The sequence below is a fragment of the Salvelinus alpinus genome, chromosome 8 (genome assembly GCF_045679555.1).
Source record: "Salvelinus alpinus chromosome 8, SLU_Salpinus.1, whole genome shotgun sequence".
Lineage (NCBI taxonomy): Eukaryota > Metazoa > Chordata > Actinopteri > Salmoniformes > Salmonidae > Salvelinus > Salvelinus alpinus.
Window position 1 is genome coordinate 23,753,121 of NC_092093.1, and position 19,368 is coordinate 23,772,488.

The window sequence follows — 19,368 nt, forward strand, 5'->3', positions numbered from 1 at the left end:
TGGAAGCACACAAACAGGTCATTTTTAAACTCAAGAGCAACATACCATTTTCACTGGATTCCAGGTTTCTATGAAATCTGATCACCTCAAAAACAGAAAAGCTCCTCGGGAACAGGTTGAAGAAGGGAAATGACCCGAATGCCAAACCCATATGTTGGGCACCGAGGATGGAATGTAAACTTTGCGCTCAGCGCTTTGAGAAATAGACCAGCTTCCCTTGCGTTGTTGTTTTGGGACGTGATTTACATGTTAACAAGTATCAATAGACAACCACTAAATGAGCAACGTGGGTCCCCCTAGGAGGGACACAGTTAAAAGCTTTTCTCAGTTGGTTGTTACCTTCCTGTCTCCCCTCCCCCAACCCGGCCCACAAACTTACCAGCATCCCCATCACGTCTGTCCAGAGTTGGGAGAAACTGTCAGAGACTGCGCCGTCCGCCTCGGGTTTAAGTAGGGAGAAACTGTCACACACTGCTATGTCCGCGTCGGGTTCTACCGAGGCGGCTGCCTGGTCGCCTTGGCCCTCCATAATGTCTATGGTTATGAAGTATTGCCGTTGGCGCAATGTTTTAATCCGTGACCATGCGCAATTGTCTGACTACTGACGGACACCTCTTCTTGAGAAAGTTGTCCCCGTCTCAGCCGTAAAATCATTCAGCATTCCTTGGCACAAAAGAAACTGCGGGAGTGAACACTCTCCAAATGCCTTCAGACATGCTTGGGAAGTGCAACAAGTGCACTAAAACTCAGAGGCAAGTTGAATATGTTCCCTTTATGCGAATAGAATACATTCAGCACATATTGCAATAACACGCATAAATCGCAGTAAACACAATTGAAGCTGAAGTTACAGTGCAGGGTTTTCATCTGAAAAGTTAATTGGTTGAGCTCTCCGCAGCTCGCTACCCGTGCGCTTCTGGCATAAACCAAAATTTACAGCGGGGGACATTTGGTACGAAGAGAGACACCTAATTCGACACTATTTATATGTATTAGAAAAGAAGAACGCCAAATCAATACGAATAAAAATTCAGTCGCGAACTTTGAGAAATACTCCCATTAACAAGAAATGAGGAGAAAACGCCCGAAGCGCCGTCCTTGTCTGTAATTATCCACGCTCCCCCCTCTAACAGTAGTGAGCTCCCCTCTCTAGTTCACTCCTCCCAGCAAAAACATTTACACAACAAAAAGTCCTCTGGTCTGGTTGGTGTCAGTCATCTCTGCACTAACGTACCAAAGGAAATCTTACACCAATATAGTCTAATAGTCTGTTTCTTAAACTTTGGTAAATGTTGTGGAAAGTTGCCAGACAGACAACTAACCCTTTATTAGGCTACTACGCGCGTATCCTGTTGCTTTTCCACCAATACTTTCTCCACAGGGTTGAATAGGTTTAGGAGAACAAAGCGATTCTCCACACAATTGTATCAAAAACAACAGCGCATGTGAAAAATATTTTTGGGAGGGGTGACGTATACCGTGACCTATTCGTAATAGTGATAAACCGCAGGAATAGTCTCCAATTTACAAACAAAGACAAAAGCATGTCAAATAGAATAGACTACACATTGTGTATAATTTATGGGGTCCCACTGCACCATAGCAATAACAGTGGAAAAAACTACAAACCTGTCCACTACATTATAATATCTGTGTAACTACATGCCATTATAAAACACGTGTACACTGTTTTATATAGGATAGTGGAATTTTGAAAATAAAACACATTTGATCTGTATAATGATTATTTAGTTATCAATATGGGTAAAAACTATAGAGTTAGACTTCATAGAGTTACAAATGAATCCAAATGATGTTGCATACAATTATAAATTCTCCAAAAAAGAATGTAGCAGCTGGCATACATCTCTGGACTCTACATAGTGTTGAATGGATGATTAGGTGTTTGTTTTGCTCTACCAGGCAACTACTGTAATGAAGAAGACTTGACTTTGTCTCAGTATGTCTCTGTGCTGCCAGAAGCACATTCTCAGAGAGAGCAGCATGTCTGCTGAACAGCAACAGCTGCCTGCAGTCTCGTGACAGATTTCAGAACAGCCTGAGAGAGTGAGAGAGAGAAAGAGAGAGAGAGAGAAAGACAGCGATAGCAATGAAGCTAATTGAAAATTGAATTGAAATTGAAAAAGTGGGAAAGAAGAAAGAGAGAGGGTGAGGGAGTAATGAGACGCTACAATCTAAAACCGTGATACACTGTGCCTTTCCTGCCTTGTGTAATACACTGACACAACCACCCGAGGCTGTAAGAGAAGAGAGAGGACCAGTCATGACTTCTCCATGATGTGGAATGGACAATGACAACCTACCTGCAACATTCCGATACTAGGAAGAGCCCCTGGGCTAAGTAACTCCCAACTCTATGTAGTGAAATGCGATCAGAGGCTCATTGAGGATTACAGGGGCGGTGTATTATTCCTTTAGGTGGTGGTCATTCCTCCATTCCTCAATTCCCTCGTTCTCTCCATCGTACACATAAGTCAGCCTAATCCGCACAGACCACAGAGGCTAGGCTGTGGAGGGAGAATGTCTTTCACAAGCCTGGGACAAGCAGCAGCTGCTCAACAGTATCCTGCTTACAGTGTAAACACATAAAACAAGGGAAGCACAACCCCAGCTTTGTTCCCCTCCACCCAGGGGATCATTCACCACTGACCCAGCCCCTGAACCCCGGGCTAGGCCCTGGCCCTGGGCTAACCTGCCTGGCTAAAGCTGTGGAATGGTGGAACTGGGAGGGATTGGGATGGTGTGTGTGTGTGTGTTTGTGCGCATGTGCCAACCCATTATTTTCCTAAAACATCAGGTTGTGTTGGAGGAACCATGATTATATCTCTAGAAGCACCACCACCACCCTTCCCCTGCTGAGGTGTGTCACTAATGCCCACCCCCTCACTTCCCTGTTCCTACCCTTACCCCACTACAGGACAGGACACCCCTCACTGTGGCCCACCTGTAATATCCCAAACAGTGGGGCCAGCATGCTAATGAGGAGAGGAGGCACAGCCTGTTGACTCAGAGCACACTTATTATATACAGCCTCTGCTAATATGCAACAGTGTGTGTATCTCGCTGTGTTTGTGTGTGTGTGCGTGTGTGTGCGTGTGTGTGTGTGTGTGTGTGTGTGTGTGTGTGTGTGTGTGTGTGAGGACCCTGTGGTGTAATCTTGTTCCTTTTCCATCACCTCCAGATAATAGGTGTCATGTTGCCAGACAAAAAAATGGTCCTTTATTGAGACAGTCAATACTGTACTTACTGCTTCCTTTACCAGAGCCCTCAAACTCAACTCTTGACCTTGAAGCCAGTTCCACTGCGTTTTTTCATTGTTCCCCTCTAATCTGGGACTGATTTAGGGTGGGTCCAATTAATTATCAGGTAGAACAGAAAACCAGAAGGCTCCGGACATCGTAGGGTAAGAGTTGAATACCCCTGGTATAGAGTATCCAAGATCGAATCTACTCTACAATAGAATAGCCAGGAGCCAAAACAACATACCCTGTTGTCAGCAGTACAAGAATGAGGGCAAAGAGAAACATGTGTAACACATAAACACAGAGCAACATACAGCTGATACGAATTGAAAACTCCTATACATTTGGGAGGAGAGAGACAAATACAATATTTCATGGCCATTAAATATATAGAGAGCATTCTGTGAAAAGTAATGATGTAATGACTATCAATCACTCCAAGAATGTAAAGTTGAGTATACCCCAGAAACCTACAGTTGAAGTCGGAAGTTTACATACACCTTAGCCAAATACATTTAAACTCAGTTTTTTACCATTCCTGACATTTAATCCTTGTAAAAATTCCCTGTCTTAGGTCAGTTAGGATCACCACTTTATTTTAAGAATGTGAAATGTCAGAATTATAGTAGAGAGAATGTGTCACGTTCCTGACCTTGTTTTCCTTTTGTATAGTTGTGTTTAGTGGGTCAGGACGTGAGCTGGGTGGGCAGTCTGTGTTGTTTGTTCTATGTTAAGTGTCATTGTTAATTGACCTTGTATGGTTCTCAATCAGAGGCAGGTGTTTGACGTTTCCTCTGATTGAGAACCATATATAGGTAGGTTGTTTCACATTGTTTGTTGTGGGTGGTTGTCTTCCGTGTCTGTGTATGTCGCACCACACGGGACTGTTTCGTTTTCGTTCGTGTATGTAGTCTGTTCCTGTTCGTGCGTTCTTCGTATATTGTAAGTTCGTTTGTTCAGGTCTGTTGACTTCGTTTATTATTTTGTAATTTCTCAAGTGTTCTTCGTGTTTCGTCTTTGTTTAAATAAATAATGATGTATTCATCACCCGCTGCGCCTTGGTCCAATCTCTCACCTAAAGACGACCGTTACAGAATTATTTATTTCAGCTTTTATTTCTTTCATCACATTCCCAGTGGGTCAGAAGTTAACATACACTCAATGAGTATTTGGTAGCATTGCCTTTAAATTGTATAACTTGGGTCAAACGTTTCGGGTAGCCTATCACAAGATTCCCAAAATAAGTTGGGTGAATTTCGGCCCATTCCTCCTGACAGAGCTGGTGTAACTGAGTCAGGTTTGTAGGCCTCCTTGCTCGCACACGCTTTTTCAGTTCTGCCCACACATTTTCTATGGGATTGAGGTCAGGGCTTTGTGATGGCCATTCCAATACCTTGACTTTGTTGTCCTTAAGCCATTTTGCCACAACTTTGGAAGTATGCTTGGGGTCATTGTCCATTTGGAAGACCCATTTGCGACCAAGCTTTAACTTCCTGACTGATGTCTTGAGATGTTGCCTCAACATTTCCACAAAATTTTCCCCTCCTCATGATGCCATCTATTTTGTGAAGTGCAGCAGTCCCTCCTGCAGCAAAGCACCACCACAACATGATGCTGCCACCCACGTGCTTCACGGTTGGGATGGTGTTCTTCGGCTTGCAAGCCTCCCCCTTTTTCCTTCAAATATAACGATGGTCATTATGGCCAAACAGTTCTATTTTTGTTTCATCAGACCAGAGGACATTTCTCTAAAAAGTATGATCTTTGTCCCCATGTGCAGTTGCAAACCGTAGTCTGGCTTTTTTATGGCAGGTTTGGAGTAGTGGCTTCTTCCTTGCTGAGCGGCCTTTCAGGTTATGGCGATATAGAACTCGTTTTAAAGTGGATATACTGTAGATACTTTTGTACCTGTTTCCTCCAGCATCTTCACAAGGGCCTTTGCTGTTGTTCTGGGATTGATTTGCAATTGTCGCACCAAAGTACGTTCATCACTAGGAGACAGAACGCGTCTCCTTCCTGAGCGGTATGACGGCTGCATGGCTCCATGGTGTTTATACTTGCGTACTATTGTTTGTACAGATGAAGGTGGTACCTTCAGGTGTTTGAAAATTGCTCCCAAGGATGAACCAGACTTGTAGAGGTCTACAATTTTTTTTCTGAGGTCTTGGCTGATTTCTTTTGATTTTCTCATGATGTCAAGCAAAGAGGCACTGAGTGTGAAGGTAGCCCTTGAAATACATCCACAGGTACACCTCCAATTGACTCAAATTATGTCAATTAGCCTATCAGAAGCTTCTAAAGCCATGACATAATTTTCTGGAATTTTCCAAGCTGTTTAAAGGCACAGTCAACTTAGTGTATGTAAACTTCTGACCCACTGGAATTGTGATACGGGTGAGTTATAAGTGAAATAATCTGTCTGTAAACAATTATTGGAAAAATTTGTTGTGTCATGCACAAAGTAGATGTCCTAACCGACTTGCCAAAACTATAGTTTGTTAAACTTCTTATGGCTGCAGGGGCAGTATTGAGTAGCTTGGATGAAAAGGTGCCCAGAGTAAACTGCCTGCTCCTCAGTACCAGTTGCTAATATATGCATATTATTATTAGTATTGGATAGAAAACACCCTGAAGTTTCTAAAACTGTTTGAATGATGTCTGTGAGTATAACAGAATTCATATGGCAGGCAAAAACCTGAGAAAAAATCCAACCAGGAAGTGGGAAATCTGAGGTTTGTAGGTTTTCAACTCATCGCCTATCGAATACACAGTGGGATAGGGGTCATTTTGCACTTCCTAAGGCTTCCACTAGATGTCAACAGTCTTTAGAACCTTGTCTGATGCTTCTACTGTGAAGGGGGGCCGAATGAGAGGGGATTGAGTAAGGTCATGTGAGAGCGAGCTCTGTTCTACCGCATTTCTGAAGACAAAGGAATTCTCCGGTTGGAACATTATTGAAGATTTATGTTAAAAACATCCTAAAGATTGATTCAATACATCGCTTGACATGTTTCTACTGACTGTTACTGAACTTTTTGACATTTCGTCTGCTTTTAGTCAACGCACTTCGTGACTTTGGATTTGTTTACCAAACGCGCTAACAAAAGTATCTATTTGGACATAAATGATGGACATTACCGAACAAATCAAACATTTATTGTGGAACTGGGATTCCTTGGAGTGCATTCTGATGAAGATCATCAAAGGTAAGTGAATATTTATAATGTTATTTCTGACTTCTGTTGACTGCACAATATGGTGGATATATTTTTGTCTTGATTGGACTCTGAGTGCCGACCTCAGATTATTGCATGGTTTGCTTTTTCCGTAAAGCTTTTTTGAAATCTGACACAGCGGTTGCATTAAGGAGAAGTGGATCTAAAATTCCATGTATAACACTTGATCTTTGATCAACGTTTATTATGAGTATTTCTGGAAATTGATGTGGCTCTCTGCAAAATCACCAGATGGTTTTGGAACTACTGAACATAACGCGCCAATGTATAATGAGATTTTTTTTATATAAATATGAACTTTACCGAACAAAACATACATGTATTGTGTAACATGAAGTCCTATGAGTGTCATCTGATGAAGATCATCAAAGGTTAGTGATTCATTTTATCTCTATTTCTGCTTTTTGTGACTCCTGTCTTTGGCTGGAAAAATGGCTGTGTTTTTCTGTGATTTTGCGGTGACCTAACATAATCGTTTGTGGTGCTTTCGCTGTAAAGCCTTTTTGAAATCGGACACTGTGGTGGGATTAACAAGAAGTGTATCTTTAAAATGGTGTGAAATACTTGTATGCTTGAGGAATTTTAATTATGAGATTTCTGTTGTTTGAATTTGGCGCCCTGCACTTTCACTGGTTGTTGTCATATCGATCCCGTTAACGGGATTGCAGCCCTAAGAAGTTTTAACAAGAATTTTGTGGAGTGGTTGAAAAATGAATTTTAATGACTCCAACTTAAGTGTATGTAAACTTCCGACTTCAACTGTATATAACTCAAGACAAGCTTCATATGTGAGTCCAGCATGCTAGTTTGTCTATGCCGGCCCTCTCTGCTCTCTTTCTCTCTTTGTGCTCTCTCTCTGTTCCCTCTATTTTTCCCTCTGTCTCTCTCTCTCTCCTTCTATCTCTGCACCTGTTGTATTAATGGCTGGTAGTGTTGTGTGTTGTGAGTGGGTACACACAGCCGTCCTATATTGAGCTGCATTGATATTCCACTGATCAGATAGGTCAGTCTCCGCTCTCACTGAGGGTGCCCAGTACTCTCCAGGCCAGAATGGCTGGGCTTGGAAACAATCACTCAAACAAACACACACGCTACTCACAGCCATTAAAAGACAGGCCTAGCTCTTAATCTGTTAAGGTTATGACAAGCTTCACTCCGTTGATCTACGTGTGTGCGTGCATGTGGGATTTTTGGAATAGCAGACACCTTTTGGTAACATGATATCCTCGCCGGTCCCACTCCCATTCACACGGGAGAGAAACCAAATGTTTTTATTTTTGTCTTTTCATTTTGTGTAAGCAAGGAAGAGTAGCCTTACCTTGCTAGTAGTAGAGTCACCTTACCTTGCTAGTACTAGTCAGCCAGTAGCTAGCTGGCAGCCTGGCTAAAAACATAGCAAGCTAGCTAGCCTTTTTAGCTTCCCAGATCAAATCTAATTTTATTTGTCCCATACACATGGTTAGCAGATGTTAATGCGAGTGTAGCGAAATGCTTGTGCTTCTAGTTCCGACAATGCAGTAATATCCAACGAGTAATCTAACCTAACAATTTCACAACAATTACCTTATACACACAAGTGTAAAGGATTGAATAAGAATATGTACATAAAAAAATATATGAATGAGTGATGGTATAGAACGGCATAGGCAAGATGCAGTGGATGGTATAGAGTACAGTATATAGATATATGAGATGAGTAATGTAGGGTATGTAAACATTATATGAAGTGGCATTGTTTAAAGTGGCTAGTGATACATTTATTACATCAATTTTTCCAGTGGCTGGAGTTGAGTCAGTATGTTGGCAGCAGCCACTCAATGTTAGTGATGGCTGTTTAACAGTCTGATGGCCTTGAGATAGAAGCTGTTTTTTAGACTCTTGGTCCCTGCTTTGATGCACCTGACTGACCTCGCCTTCTGGATGATAGCGGGGTGAACAGGGAGTGGCTCAGGTGGTTTTTGTCCTTGATGATCTTTTTGGCCTTCCTGTGACATCGGGTGGTGTATGTGTCCTGGAGGGTAGGTAGTTGCCCCCGGTGATGCGATGTGCAGACCTCACTACCCTCTGGAGAGCCTTACGGTTGTGGGCGGAGCAGTTGCCGTACCAGGCGGTGATACAGCCCGACAGGATGCTCTCGATTGTGCATCTGTAAAAGTTTGTGAGTGTTTTTGGTGACAAACCGAATTTCTTCAGCCTCCTGAGGTTGAAGAGGCGCTGCTGCGCCTTCTTCACCACGCTGTCTGTGTGGTTGGACCTTTTCAGTTTGTCCGTGATGTGTACGCCGAGGAACTTAAAACTTTCTACCCTCTCCACTACTGTCCCGTCGATGTGGATAGGGGGGCGCTCCCTCTGCTGTTTCCTGAAGTCCACGATCATCTCCTTTGTTTTGTTGACGTTGAGTGTGAGGTTATTTTCCTGACACCACACTCCGAGGACCCTCACCTCCTCCCTGTAGCCCGTCTCGTCGTTGTTGGTAATCAAGCCTACCACTGTAGTGTCGTCTGCAAACTTGATGATTGAGTTGGATGCGTACATGGCCACGCAGTCGTGGGTGAACAGGGAGTACAGAAGAGGGCTCAGAACGCACCCTTGTGGGGCCCCAGTGTTGAGGATCAGCGGGGTGGAGATGTTGTTACCTACCCTCACCACCTGGGGGCGGCCCGTCAGGAAGTTCAGGACCCAGTTGCACAGGGCGGGGTCGAGACCCAGGGTCTCGAGCTTAATGACGAGTTTGGAGGGTACTATGGTGTTAAATGCTGAGCTGTAGTCGATGAACAGCATTCTCACATATGTATTCTTCTTGTCCAGATGGGTTAGGGCAGTGTGCAGTATGATTGCGATTGCGTCGTCTGTGGACCTGTTGGGGCGGTAAGCAAATTGGAATGGGTCTAGGGTGTCAGGTAGGGTGGAGGTGATATGGTCCTTGACTAGTCTCTCAAAACACTTCATGATGACGGAAGTGAGTGCTTCGGGCGGTAGTCATTTAGCTCAGTTACCTTAGCTTTCTTGGGAACAGGAACAATGGTGGCCCTCTTGAAGCATGTGGGGACAGCAGACTGGGATAAGGATTGATTGAATATGTCTATAAACACACCAGCCAGCTGGTCTGCGCATGCTCTGAGGACACGACTGGGGATGCCGTCTGGGCCTGCAGCCTTGCGAGGGTTGACACGTTTAAATGTTTTGCTCACGTCGGCTGCAGTGAAGGAGAGGCCGCAAGTTTTGGTAGCGGGCCGTGTCAGTGGCACTGTGTTGTCCTCAAAGCGAGCAAAGAAGTTGTTTAGTCTGTCTGGGAGCAAGACATCCTGGTCCGCGACGGGGCTGGTTTTCTTTTTATAGTCCGTGATTGACTGTAGACCCTGCCACATACCTCACGTGTCTGAGCCGTTGAATTGCGACTCTACTTTGTCTCTATACTGACATTTAGCTTGTTTGATTCCCTTTGCGGAGGGAATAGCTACACTGTTTGTATTCGGTCATGTTTCCGGTCACCTTGCCCTGATTAAAAGCAGTGGTTCGCGCTTTCAGTTTTGCGCGACTGCTGCCATCAATCCATGGTTTCTGGTTTGGGAATGTTTTAATAGACGCTGTGGGTACGACATCGCCGATGCACTTGCTAATAAACCCGCTCACCGAATCAGCGTATTCATCAATGTTGTTGTTCGCCGCAATGCGGAACATATCCCAGTCCACGTGATCGAAGCAATCTTGAAGCGTGGAATCCGATTGGTCGGACCAGCGTTGAACAGACCTGAGCGCGGGAGCTTCCTGTTTTAGTTTCTGTCTATAGGCTGGAAGCAACAAAATGGAGTCGTGGTCAGCTTTTCCGAAAGGAGGGTGGGGGAGGACCTTATATGCGTTGCGGAATTTAGAATAACAATGGTCTAGGGTTTTGCCAGCCCTGGTTGCGCAATCTCCATGTGAAATAATCAGATTTATAATAAAACAAATATGCCCTGGCAAATATTGTTATACTTGCAGGTGTAACCTAAAACAATCCAGTTTGATATGCTGCTTGTGTATTCATTGCCATATCAGCTAAAAAATAGAATGTCATAATTTGTAGTCATGAAGAAAAAAATCACATGGCTATCTATTTTCTCTCTTCCTAACAAAATACATTTTTGGGGTGATTCTATAAGGCTACCTTGTCTTACCATAGCTTAGTCTATGGAGTAACCTACCTAACAAGTTTTGCAATGCCCATTGCATGCATTGTAAGGTAGCTTGCTAACAGTGTGACAGTTTCCCAAAGTTTGGCGTTGGCTTTGATCCTGATTTGAACCTATTTAGCTAGCTAGCTAAGATTTGGAGAACAATGTAGCTATGATATATTATCAACATTGAGTTGTGGTATAGTCTTATTGGGGTAACATTGGCTACCTATCTAGCCAGTTTGGTAGTAAAGGTGAGCAATATGTTAGCTAGCTACGTACGTTAGCTATGTTTTTTGTAAGAAAGTATGATATATTGTGCTGCATTAACTTTTCATACGCGTTAGCTAACGTTACATTCTTACATTGGCTAATGTTACCTAACTAACATGAACTTCTTGCAACTATAGGGGGTGCTGTTCCGCATTAGCATTTTTTGGTCTCCAAATTAAACTGCCTCGTGCTCAATTCTTGATCGTACAATATGCATATTATTGTTATTATTGGATAGAAAACACTTTCTAGTTTCTATAGCCGTTGGAATTTTGTCTCTGAGTGGTACAGAACTACTTCTACATCACTTTTCCTGACAGGGAGTCAGATTTCAGAAATTTTTACCCCTGATCTGGGATCGGTTTTAAGGTGCCAGTAGATGCTATGGAGAAAACGACACTGCCTACGTCTTCCTCTGGGTGTCAGTACGTCATCACGTTTTGAATGGATTCGATTGCGCAATCAGAGCCACTATAAAACACGAAAACGTAGAAGTACCGCTCTCTTCCTGCATGCGTCATGCGCAAAATGGACATCAGACCTGCCTCCTTCCAAATCGTTGTTTAGAGAGTGATATTTCTCCGGTCATGTTTTTAGTCGTTATAGTTGTTAAAAACATCATAATGTAGTTAATTTGAACCGTTTTATAGCAATTTATATCCGTTTAGTGCGATTTTGAGGAATTTCTTTGTCGTGCACTCTGAAACTTTGGACACGTTTCGGGGTCCCGTTCGATCGTTAGTGGATATTTCGAAGGACAGAGGACATCTATCGACCAAAAGAAGATTAGACCCAAGAAAGGATTCTTTGCCCAAGATTCTGATGGAAGAACAGCTCACAGTAAGAACAATTTATGATGATAAATCGTGTTTCTGTCGATAAATGTTAAACGTTTATGTCGCCATCTTGTTTGCTATAGCTTCGCTTGGCGCAACCTGTATTGAAAAGTAAGGATAATTTAAAAAATGTAAATCAGCGATTGCATTAAGAACTAATTTGTCTTTCGATTCCTGTCAACCCTGTATTTTTTAGTCAAGTATATGATTAGCTTTCAATTAAACTAGATCACTCTGAAAGATGACGTCAGACATTTTGAGGCTTGATTTCCTAGTATTTTCATTGTGTAACCACGGTTTTGTATGGCTAAATATGCACATTTTCGAACAAACTGTATATGTATGTTGTAAAATGATGTTACAGGAGTGTCATCGGAAGAATTCTGAGAAGGTTAGTGAAAAAATTAATATATTTTGGCGGTGATTACGTTATAGCTCTCTTTGTCTGGAATCGATGCTCTGGTAACGTTTTCACATGTGGTATGCTAACTTATCGATTTATTGTGTTTTCGCTGTAAAACGCTTAGAAAATCTGAAATATTGTCTGGAATCACAAGATCTGGGTCTTTCCATTGCTATGCTTTGTCTATTCTTATGAAATGTTTTATTAAGAGTAAATTGGTCATACACGTTGCTCTCTATAGTAATTCTAGTCGTCTTGTGATGGTCGGTGCAATTGTAAACTGTGATTTCTACCTGAAATATGCACTTTTTTCTAACAAAACCTATCCTATACCATAAATATGTTATCAGACTGTCATCTGAAGAGGTTTTTTCTTGGTTAGTGGCTATCAATATCTTAGTTTAGCCGAATTGGTGATAGCACCTGATGTAGTAAGAAACTGATGGAGTTAGAAAAGTGGTGTATTTTGCTAACGTGTTTAGCTAATAGATTTACATATTTTGTCTTCCCTGTAAAACATTTTAAAAATCTGAAATGGTGGCTTTATTCACAAGATCTGTATCTTTCATCTGGTGTCTTGGACTTGTGATTTAATGATATTTAGATGCTACTATCTACTTGTGAAGCTATGCTAGCTATGCTAATCAGTGTGTGGGGGGGTGGGGGGTGATCCCGGACCCGGGGTAGAGGCTCGTTAGAGGTTAACTGGCTATCATAGCAGCCAAGGACGTTCGCTAGCTTATTTGTGCATATTTGTTTGTCCTCTGATTACAAGCAAGTGTCTAGGTCAGCAGTTTACACATGACTTCAGCCTTATATTATTTCCCTAATGTTGATGCACATACCACCCTCCACCAATTGCAAGCACACACACAAACCTATGCACATGTACTCACACACAAACACACACTCACAAGCACACATTGAAAATACAAAAAAATACAATAAAAAATAAATTTAGAATCAAGGCAGGAAATAGCAATAGTTGGCTATGTGCTAAAATGACTTTCCAGAGGGAGGACTATAAGAAAGTCTGAAGAAATGTGTTTTAAGGCCCGTTCTGATTTATAGAGTAACTCTCAGATGGTCAGGAAGAGAATTCCATAGGTGAGGGGCAAGGGAGCAGAAGGCCTCCTCCCCCATAGTATGGAGGCACCTCTTGGGGACTTAAAGTAGTCATGAGTTGCTGGAGCGGAGAGTGCGAGGTGGCTCTTTGATAGAAATTAGGTCGCTGAAGAAAGGACTGAACCCATTCAAGGCTATCAACATTAGAAGGATATTTTTAAAGTCAATCCTATAGTTGACCGGTAGCCAGTGGAGTTCAGGGGTGATGTGGGTAGCTGACTTCTTGGTCCTGGTCAGGACTCTGGCAGCACTATTCTGGAGAAGGTGTAGCCTCAGAAGTGATTTAGCTGAAAGGCCCCGAACAGAGAGTTGCCGTAGCCGATCCGGAAGAAGATGAAAGCGTGGACGAGTTTGTCTGCATCTTGCTGGGAGAGCGATGGTTTGAGCTGGGCAATATTTCTCAACGGGAAAAATGATGTTTTGCAGATGTATTTTATATTTGCCATCAAAGGACAGAGAAGGATCAAACTTGACTCCCAGGTTGGAGATGACAGAGGACAGATGGTCGGTATGACCGTCAATTGTAAGGCAGATGTTTCTGGTGATCAGCACTGGTGATCTGCTTGGGTGTCCCAATAAGCATAGCTTCAGTCTTGCTGCTTTTCAGCTGGAAGAAGTTATCTTTCATCCATGCCCTTATGTCATCTAGGCAGCTGCCAAGTTTTGCTAGGTTTGAGATGATGTCCGGCTTGGTGTTAATACTTGGGTATCATTAGCGTAGTAGTGAAAGTTGATGTTATAGTCTCTGGGAATTTGAACATGAATAATGAGGATTTAACATGAATAAGTTATTACGTTATCATGAATAACATGAATAAGTTATTACGTTATCATGAATAACATGAATAAGGTATTACGTTATCATGAATAACATGTATAAGTTATTACGTTATCATGAATAACATGTATAAGGTATTACGTTATCATGAATAACATGAATAAGGTATTACGTTATCATGAATAAGGTATTACGTTATCATGAATACCATTACTAGGTTATTACGTTATTGTGAATAACATGAATAAGGTATTACGTTATCATGAATAACATGAATAAGGTATTACGTTATCATGAATAACATGAATAAGGTATTACGTTATCATGAATAACATGTATAAGGTATTACGTTATCATGAATAAGGTATTACGTTATCATGAATAACATTACTAGGTTATTACGTTATTGTGAATAACATGAATAAGGTATTACGTTATCATGAATAACATGAATAAGGTATTACGTTATCATGAATAACATGAATAAGGTATTACGTTATCATGAATAACATGAATAAGTTATTACGTTATCATGAATAACATGAATAAGGTATTACGTTATCATGAATAACATTACTAAGTTATTACGTTATCATGAATAACATGAATAAGGTATTACATTATCATGAATAACATGAATAAGGTATTACGTTATCATGAATACCATTACTTGGTTATTACGTTATTGTGAATACCATTACTTGGTTATTACGTTATTGTGAATAACATGAATAAGTTATTACGTTATCATGAATAACATGAATAAGGTATTACGTTATTGTGAATAACATGAATAAGTTATTACGTTATCAGGTGAGCAACAACTTTTTAAAATGAATAACGTAATAAATTCAAATGATCATGTAATAACATACGAAGATCAATGTTTTTATGTATTATTTCCCTCATTTTAATGCACATACCACCCTCCACACACACAAAACTATGCACATGTACTCATACACAAAAACAGACTCACAAGCACACATTGAAATGTGACATGCACAGTCATATTACTGCTGTTAAGTTTATGGATGTTTGAGGGTCAATCAGTCCCATACTGTATGCAATACAGTACAGTACTCACCATTCAGCATTTTATTATGTTATCGGGCAAGTTATTACATTAACCAGTTATATTACATTAAACATCTAAAAGGGTCTGGGCAGGGGTGATGTTGTGAATGTTTGTATGCGTTTGTATGTTGTAATTTGTTTGTGTGTTTTGTATTGGTTAAAAAACTAATAATAATAATAATTTCCAATAGGAAAAAAGTAGTCCAATAGGATTCTGATACAGGTGACACAAAATCCTATAGGACTGCAAGAATATTACTACTTAAAAAACAAAATCCAACAGGAACAAAGTTCTCCAATAGGATTTCAAAAGGATTCTGATAGAGGTGACACAAAATGTGAGAATCCTATAGGATTCTATTGGAGAAATCACTAATCGATTAGGATAATTTGACCAGGGCCACTTGAAACAAAATGCAACAATCCAAAATGTAGTCTTCTACAAGTTGTCCTCTCACCAGTGATTCCGTGTGTTTTATTTTGTAAGGTTAGTTTGAACAGGACGTGCAACCCGACTACTTATCATCATCCCTGTGTTTGAGGGATATAACAGTTTAACAGGCGCTGCACCCAGTTTGGGTAAGAACAAATGGGTGCTTCAAACGAAGTGCTATGGACCTCCTAGCCTACAGATGAATGATCTGTCACATATCAACTTTCATAGTGCCATACTTCTCTTTCAATAGATCAAGTGGATGATTTTGTGCCAACGAATTGATAAATTGCCAAATACGTCAGGTAATTAAATGTCTGCATACAGTAGGTTACAGTTCATGGTTCTTACTGATATGCATTATTATTTAGACTTTCTCCGAACTGAAGGCCATTAGGCCAATATTAGGCTATCCCTAGACATGTGAAATATCTTCACGCCTAGAAGAGCCTCCAGGCTTCCGTCATAACGGGCAATTTTGCATGAGGGAAAATAATATATAGAGAGGCAGTTTGGTAAAACTAATCCCGTCTGAATCATCCCCTGGAAAAACGGACTTGCTGGGGTAATACTTACATAACCAATGTTCTATAGTAATACTAAACCCCGTTAACATGGATACAACCTCATTTCCCCCTAACCAATGAGTGATTCATTGCCACTTGTCAAAACAACATGGTTTTTGGTGCACATGCAGTTTATAAGATGCTCCTTAAAAAAAATGATATACTGTATATATGAATACTATTGTGGCACATGTATGGTAGGTAGTACATTTTATGTTTAGGTTTTCAATATATCACTGTTTATTGATTTGGACACTTCTAAACAATGTTTTGACATTGGGCTATTAATCAAAGTTATTGTCAACAGGAAGCAGCAACAGCATCATTTTCAACGTACAGTATATTTTAGGAATATAAATGGTACTTTCAACATGAATATCCAATAGAATTCAACTTAAAAAGGGACAGGCGTTCTTACAGGTGAACAAAACATCAATTAATATAGATGTTTATCTGATCAACAAACATTTTGTAATTAATACTGTTGTATTGTACTGGAACTAATGACAACAAACTATAATTTAATGGGTTCAACTAAGAAAAACTGTTCTAATAGGATTCTGATTGGGGTGACAAAATCCTACAAGACTTATCAAAAACGTATAGGATTCAATAGGATTACTTTTGATTTCCAAAAAGAAAAAGGTAGTCCAATAGGATTCAATAGGATTCTGATAACGGTGACACAAAATCCTATAAGATTGTGAGAATCTTATAGGATTCTATTGGAAAAATCACGAATCATTTTTTGAGTAGGGCAACCTGGAAGGACTGAGGAACAGACACAACCATACAAACAGGAATACCTCAGTAAATTACAGCACCACACGGTGCTAGGACCACAAAGATACATGAATAGTGCCATAGAGACTAGTTACATACTCCTATGGTGACTACTACTGTGTAACAACTAAAGATCGGTATAGTATATTATATAGTATATTGAAAATGTGTTAAGTGAAAATATGTATTCCGATTTCATTATATTTTATTTTTTCATTTTAAAAACAAATGAATGTGAAAACTGTTGTGGCACCAGGGTGGAATGTATTATAACCAGGCTGCTTTATAATTCTCTGAGGCCTCCGGGGTAGATAAATAAAAATAAGTTTAATTTGATTTGTATTTAGGGCATTCTTTCACCCAGTCATCTCTGTGTAGAAGCTGTTCTAATAAAGCCCTGTGTTTCTCATGTCCTCATTCTTTCACCCAGTCACCTCTGTGTAGAAGCTGTTCTAATAAAGCCCTGTGTTTCTCATGTCCTCATTCTTTCACCCAGTCACCTCTGTGTAGAAGCTGTTCTAATAAAGCCCTGTGTTTCTCATGTCCTCATTCTTTCACAGGATAATTTGGGATCATGTTCTCAGTTATTAATTGAACTCTGAGAGGTCAAAGATCATTGCATCCCCAGGCGCCCTGTTTGAACATCCGTGTGTGGTGTGGTTTGTGTGTGTGTGTGTGTGTGTGTGTGTGTGTGTGTGTGTGTGTGTGTGTGTGTGTGTGTGTGTGTGTGTGTGTGTGTGTGTGTGTGTGTGTGTGTGTGTGTGTGTGTGTGTGTGTGTGTGTGTGTGTGTGTGTGGTGTGGTTTGTGTGTGTGTGTGTGTAGGCATTCATGTTTGGCCCTGGCCCTGAGTGCTTCACATGCCATTGACTCCTGTGATTGGGAGTTTATCACAGAACCCCAATTAACCAAACACCTAATTACCATCATCAGTTAGCCTGCCGCTAGCGTACTCATTTCATGAAATGTCAACACATTGTTCTGTAAACTATGAATAAAGGTTTTCAGGGAGAGTAAATAAATGGCTGGCTGTTGTTTGTGTTTTCTAGGTATTATTTCTCTGGGGTCGGTCAACAATAATACATGAGGCTTTTGAAGGTACAAGCCAAAGCTAACTTGAAACAAAGAGAGGGATTTGACCTGAGGGTGAGGGAGGGAGAGAGAGGCGGAGAGGGAAGGAGAGAGAGACAGAGACAGAGAGAGAGAGAGAGCAAAAATAAAGATAGAGGGTGAGAGAGAAATAAAAAAAGAGAGCAGGGAGAAAATGTGTGATAACAGCTGCTTGGAGCACAACACACAGCGGTCGGTATGACAACACTAAACACCGCACACAGTGGTCGGTATCACAACACTAAACACTGCACACAGTGGTCGGTATGACAACACTAAACACTGCACACAGTGGTCGGTATGACAAAATGAAACACTGCACACAGTGGTCGGTATCACAACACTAAACACTGCACACAGCGAAACACTGCACACAGCGGTCGGTATCACAACACTAAACACTGCACACAGTGGTCGGTATGACAACACTAAACACCGCACACAGCAGTCGGTATCACAACACTAAACACTGCACACAGCGGTCGGTATCACAACACTAAACACTGCACACAGCGGTCGGTATGACAAAACTAAACACCGCACACAGCGGTCGGTATGACAACACTAAACACTGCACACAGTGGTCGGTATGACAAAATGAAACACTGCACACAGTGGTCGGTATCACAACACTAAACACTGCACACAGCGGTCGGTATGACAAAACTAAACACCGCACACAGTGGTCGGTATGACAAAATGAAACACTGCACACAACGGTCGGTATCACAACACTAAACACTGCACACAGCGGTCGGTATGACAAAACTAAACACCGCACACAGCGGTCGGTATCACAACACTAAACACCACACACAGTGGTCGGTATGACAACACTAAACACCGCACACTGTGGTCGGTATCACAACACTAAACACTGCACACAGCGGTCGGTATGACAAAACTAAACACCGCACACTGTGGTCGGTATCACAACATTAAACACCGCACACAGCAGTCGGTATGACAACACTAAACACCGCACACAGCAGTCGGTATGACAACACTAAACACTGCACACAGCAGTCGGTATGACAACACTAAACACCGCACACAGCAGTCGGTATGACAACACTAAACACCGCACACAGCAGTCGGTATGACAACACTAAACACCGCACACAGCAGTCGGTATGACAACACTAAACACCGCACACAGCAGTCGGTATGACAACACTAAACACCGCACACAGCAGTCGGTATGACAACACTAAACACCGCACACAGCAGTCGGTATGACAACACTAAACACCGCACACAGCAGTCGGTATGACAACACTAAACACCGCACACAGCAGTCGGTATGACAACACTAAACACCGCACACAGCAGT

General features: G+C 41.4%; 1 protein-coding gene across 6 annotated transcripts in view; it reads right to left on the reverse strand.

Annotated features, from left to right (window-relative positions):
* Window positions 1-19,368, reverse strand: part of LOC139582752 (SAM and SH3 domain-containing protein 1-like) — a 317,846-nt gene that overhangs the window by 105,784 nt on the left and 192,694 nt on the right. Inside the window, exon 1 of one of the 6 annotated variants that reach the window (XM_071413047.1) lies at window positions 380-1,305. The exons of 4 other annotated variants lie outside the window; for them this stretch is intronic. In XM_071413047.1, the coding sequence (XP_071269148.1) occupies window positions 380-529 (150 nt within the window). In that variant the 5' untranslated portion in view covers window positions 530-1,305. Of the gene's footprint in view, window positions 1-45; window positions 266-379; window positions 1,306-19,368 lie in introns of those variants that run through there. One more of the 6 variants, XM_071413048.1, reaches the window with a different exon arrangement.